This window comes from Suricata suricatta, chromosome 6 (assembly GCF_006229205.1).
Source record: "Suricata suricatta isolate VVHF042 chromosome 6, meerkat_22Aug2017_6uvM2_HiC, whole genome shotgun sequence".
Classification (NCBI taxonomy): Eukaryota; Metazoa; Chordata; class Mammalia; order Carnivora; family Herpestidae; genus Suricata; species Suricata suricatta.
Window position 1 is genome coordinate 31,355,250 of NC_043705.1, and position 5,230 is coordinate 31,360,479.

Genomic DNA, 5,230 nt, shown 5'->3' on the forward strand with positions numbered 1-5,230 from the left:
TCTGCTCCAGGCCTCAGGAGGCGGGTTGGTGGGCCTGCCGGCCTCACACTTTGTGGGTGTGGACGGGGTGCGCGCTTTCCTGCAGACGTATTCCCAGGAGGTGTCCGTCAGGGCGGACTCCCGGGAGAGTCACGTGATCTTCCCGCAGCCCAACTATGCTGACACGCTCATCAGCCAGGAGAGCTGTGGGAAAAGCGAGTCTTTCTTGGTATCTCAAGATTTACCGGAAACGAAAGGAGACCACAACCTACTGCAGGTAAGTATATTTCTTTATTGGAATATTTTAAAGAACAATTACGCCACTGTGGTTATTATAAAGATTTAATATACATTTATTTGAAACTAAAACAACGTGGTAGTCATTAGTTCTGTTGTTTAAATAATTTGGTCCTCTCTTCTTTGGGGCCTTTGGGAAAGGGGCTCTCCCTGGCCTGGTTATGACTAAGTGGGTGTAAGTAACTAGTTCTGGCCAATATATTATAAATGGAGGTAATATGTGCTTCTCCCTGGGGGAAGGTCCGGTTGGCATTGCAAGAATTTCCAGATCTCTAAGTTATTTTTTGAAGTTGTGACTCTTCCTTCTACCTTAGTGCTTGAATAACTACACCAAGAGAGAGCCCTGTGGTTAGCCTACATTGATGTATATATCTGTGATAAACAGACCTTTTTCATCTTAACTTACTGTGATTTGAAGTTTGTCACTCCAATCTACTTAGCTTATCCTGACTGATAGAAATAAAAAATATATAAACACTAGGTATTTTAGGCTCCAGTAAAATGATGCTTAGCTCCTTCAGGCCAGGCCATACTTTTCATCTCAATGACATAAAAATTGTTGAGTAAAAAAATGTACATATTGGGCAATGGTTTTACCTGGCCTGTAGTCCTTACTATGTATACCTAAGTACATGTGGGTGTGTGTGCATTCATACTGATTTCAGCCTTTTGCTTAAAGGTGGGAAGGTCAATTGCCTAAATTGTTATGAGTCTTGGGTGATATTTCTTGTCCTTTGAGAAGGAATTAAAAATGCAAGGAGGTATGTCCCAGCCTCGGTAGGAGACTTCCAAAGCAGCCACTCCCAACAATGGAATAGGAGTCCTCGAACTCTCTTGAGCCAGAAATTGTTGGCCCATTTTGAAATTTATGAAATTATTTTCACCCATGAAATCACCTCAGAGAGTCAAACAAAATGAGACCAAATATATTTCATTAGAATTCAAATAAAGGGACAGCTATCTCCCTCAGTATATTAGAAAGAGATATATTCAAGAGTGTGAGACACGGGGCCTGAGCAAAATAACGGACAACAGAGAACGGTATATTTTCACTCACACATGCAGTACAGTACAGGAAAAAAGGCACCAAATCTTCAAAATACCTTTTTTAAGGAAAAATCTTTATAATACTAGTATCACTTTCCTCATAAGTAGAAAAATTATTAAATGTGTAGTGCCATGGGAACTTTAGATTCTCAAAGAGAATTTTCTAAGAATCCTATATAAAACAAAGCCTACATAAATGTTGTGAAAGTGTACAGGTAGTACAAAGGCAGTACAATTTCCATCTATTTGTATAGATAATGAAAAGTCTCAGACATTTCATTTTCACCAAAAAAGACTTTAAAAGGACAGGCAAGGGGCGCCTGGGTGTCTGAGTCGGTTAAGCAGCTGACTTCAGCTCGGGTCATGATGTTGGATTCTGTGAATTCGAGCTCCACATCAGGCTCTGTGCTGACAGCTCAGAGTCTGGAACCTGCCTCCGATTCTGTGTCTCTCTCTCTCTCTGCCCCTCCCCTACTCTCTCTCTACCAAAAATAATAAACATGAAAAAAAAAGGATGGGCAAGAGTTCATTACACCAGATAGGGGGAGGATTTATAGCAAAAGGAATGGGAAATACAAAGTCACCAGGTAGAGAAAACAATGAAAATAACATCTTAGGAATATAGATAATAGTCTGCTCTGTCTAGAGTGTGATATGAGTATGGTGAGTGCAAAGCAGTAGAAGAAATCATTACATTGGTATCTAATTTGTTAGTGCATTTGAAATGTATTTGTTTTAGTTGCCCAAGATGAAAGATGAGTTCAAGGATCACAGGCTAAGTTCCAAAATTAAGTGTCTAAGGACTCTCAATGTTCTCGAAAATTTGTTAGTGATCAAGTCAAATTCATTATACTTACTAATGGTATAAATCAGCTGGAGCTGACTATTGGCAGTATGGATGTACATGTATATACATTCATATAGTAAAAAGCTCTAATTGCACAAAAATAAATAAAGCTTTCACAAGATTCAGCTGTATAAAAGCATGTGTACTAAATTGGTCACTTTAACAAAATATCAGGCTGTGCTGTACTTAATGGGAAGATTACCTGTTTTAAAAAATGAGCAATATATTAAAATAAGCCTAGGGGTGCCTGGGTGGCTCAGTCAGTTAAAGCCTCCGACTTCAGCTCAGGTCAGAACTCACGTTCGTAGGTTGGAGCCCTGCGTCAGGCTCTGTGCTGACCGCTAGCTCAGAGCCTGGAGCCTGCTTCCGGTTCTGTGTCTCCTTCTCTCTCTGCCCCTCCCCCTCTCATGCTCTGTCTCTGTCTGTATCACAAATAGATAAAACATTAAAAAAAGTAAAAACTTAAAAAAAATAAATAAAATAAAATAAGCCTAGGGTCTTGACTCTTTTTTTTTTTTTTTTGCAAAGACAGTATCTTTGAAAAGTATTACTGAATTGATAATTTATGGAGAGTTCAAATAAGGGAGGCTATGGATTTAACAAAAATTTAAGAACTATAGTTCACTAAAATATGGCTAAAAAGCCAGTAATTTATTTGGTTACATCCATACTAGTCATGCCAACGTTTATAAATACAGTGGAATCATCAAAGATATTTTTGCCCCCAAAACTGAAAAAAAAGGTTGTATGCCGTGTGAAATTTTTTAATACAAAAAGAATGTAAAATGATGGCAACACTTATGAAATGATAAAAATAGAAAATACCCAATTTAGAGGAGAAAAATAAGTATTTGGGGTTTTTTTACACCAAATAAAAAGACAACATCCATAGATTCAGGAGCTTACCCTTTGAGAGTAATGGCTCAGCAATATGCAGTTCTCCCAGACAACCTCTGAGCGCCGCTGTTGACCAAAGGGAAGAAAGGGGTTCTCCGTTCTGCGTGAGAGTTGGGCCACTCAGTGCAGGAGTGTTTTCCGGATTTGCCTCGGGGACATCAGAACACGGAGGCAGCGGCAGTGTACTCACCAGTTCCTGACAAACAAGTCCTACCCTCAAATCACACAAGTCTGGGTGCTGTCACTGATTTTTTTTAAACATCCTAGAGACATCCTGAAAGGAAGCTTCCCAAAGAGTTCAAAAAATGCAAAGAAGCTCCAGAAAAGCCAAACCGATGAAAATGCAGGTACTGTTTCTCTTCCTGCTCTCTTTGTTGTGGGGGGCTGTCTCCCAGCACATCCAGTACACGATTCCGGAGGAGCTGGCCAAAGGCTGGAGGGTGGGGAACCTCGCCAAGGACCTGAAGCTCAGTGTCGAGGAGTTGCCAGCTCGAAAACTGCGGGTTAGTGCAGAGAATTTCTTCAATGTGAGTGCAGAGAGTGGGGATTTGTTAGTAAATGGTAGGATAGATCGAGAGGAAATTTGTGGGAGGAAATCTGAGTGTGCACTAGAATTTGAAATGGTCGCTGAAAATCCAATGAATGTTTTCCACGTGATTGTTACAATCCAAGATATTAACGACAATGCACCACATTTCATTGCAAAAGGCATTGACTTGGAGATCTGCGAGTCAGCCTTACCAGGTGTAAAATTTCCTCTGGATTCTGCACAGGATGCAGATGTAGAAAGTAACTCCCTGAAGATATACACTATCAACCCCAATGAACATTTCTCTGTGACAACGAAGGGAAGTCCCGATGGAAGTAAATATCCAGAATTACTGCTGGAAAAACCTCTGGACAGAGAACAGCAGAGCTCCTACCAGTTAATCCTGACTGCCATAGATGGTGGAGACCCTCCATTAAGTGGAACCACCCAGATCCAGATTCAGGTCACCGATGCCAATGATAATGCTCCTTTGTTCAGCCAAGACACATACAGAGTTAGCATCCAAGAAAACGTGCCCTGGGGGACCTTTGTGTTGCAAGTGATGGCCACCGACCAGGACCAGGGCGTTAATGCAGAGATCACCTATGCCTTCCTCAATGCCCCAACAAGTACCAGCCTTCTCTTCAATCTCAACCCAAATACCGGTGACATTACAACCAATGGAACATTGGACTTTGAAGAGACAGGTAGATACCTGTTGAGTGTAGAAGCCAAGGATGGAGGGGTACACACGGCTCACTGTAATGTTCAGATTGAAATTGTTGATGAGAATGACAATGCCCCAGAGGTTACACTGATGTCCTTTTCTAACCAGATTCCTGAAGACTCAGATATTGGAACTGTAATAGCCCTCTTTAAAGTGAGAGACCGAGATTCTGGGCAAAATGGACTGGTGACATGCTATATTCAGGAAGAGGTTCCCTTCAAATTAGAATCCACCTCCAAGAATTATTACAAGCTGGTGATTGACAATGCTCTAGATAGGGAGCAGATGGCAGAGTACAATGTCACCATCACAGCCACCGACAAGGGCAAGCCATCCCTATCCTCCAATATAGGTGTCACCCTGCACATCAGCGATGTCAACGACAACGCGCCGGTTTTCGAACAGGCCTCCTACGTGGTTCGCATGATGGAGAATAACCATCCTGGAGCCTCCATCGCCCAAGTAAGAGCCTCGGACCCCGACCTGGGACCCAGCGGCCACGTCTCCTACTCCATCGTGGCCAGCGACCTGGAGCCACGGGCGCTGGCGTCCTACGTGTCCGTGAACGCGCAGAGCGGCGTGGTGTTCGCGCAGCGCGCCTTCGACCACGAGCAGCTGCGCGCCTTCGAGCTGACGCTGCAGGCCCGCGACCAGGGCTCGCCGCCGCTCAGCGCCAACGTGAGCCTGCGCGTGCTGGTGGGCGACCGTAACGACAACGCGCCCAGGGTGCTGTACCCGGCGCTGGGGCCCGACGGCTCGGCCCTCTTCGACACGGTGCCGCGCGCCGCGCAGCCCGGCTACCTGGTCACCAAGGTGGTGGCGGTGGACGCCGACTCGGGCCACAATGCCTGGCTGTCGTACCACGTGCTGCAGGCCAGCGAGCCCGGACTCTTCAGCCTGGGGCTGC

The 5,230-nt window shown here is 44.2% G+C and overlaps 1 protein-coding gene across 3 annotated transcripts in view; it reads left to right on the forward strand.

The window, feature by feature from the left end:
- LOC115294307 (protocadherin gamma-C3) overlaps positions 1-5,230 on the forward strand; it is a 161,270-nt gene that overhangs the window by 25,876 nt on the left and 130,164 nt on the right. The window contains exon 2 of one of the 3 annotated variants that reach the window (XM_029942096.1): positions 11-256. The exons of the other annotated variants lie outside the window; for them this stretch is intronic. Coding sequence (XP_029797956.1) covers positions 11-256 — 246 coding nt within the window. The remainder of the gene's footprint in view (positions 1-10; positions 257-5,230) is intronic. 3 annotated transcript variants of the gene reach the window in all.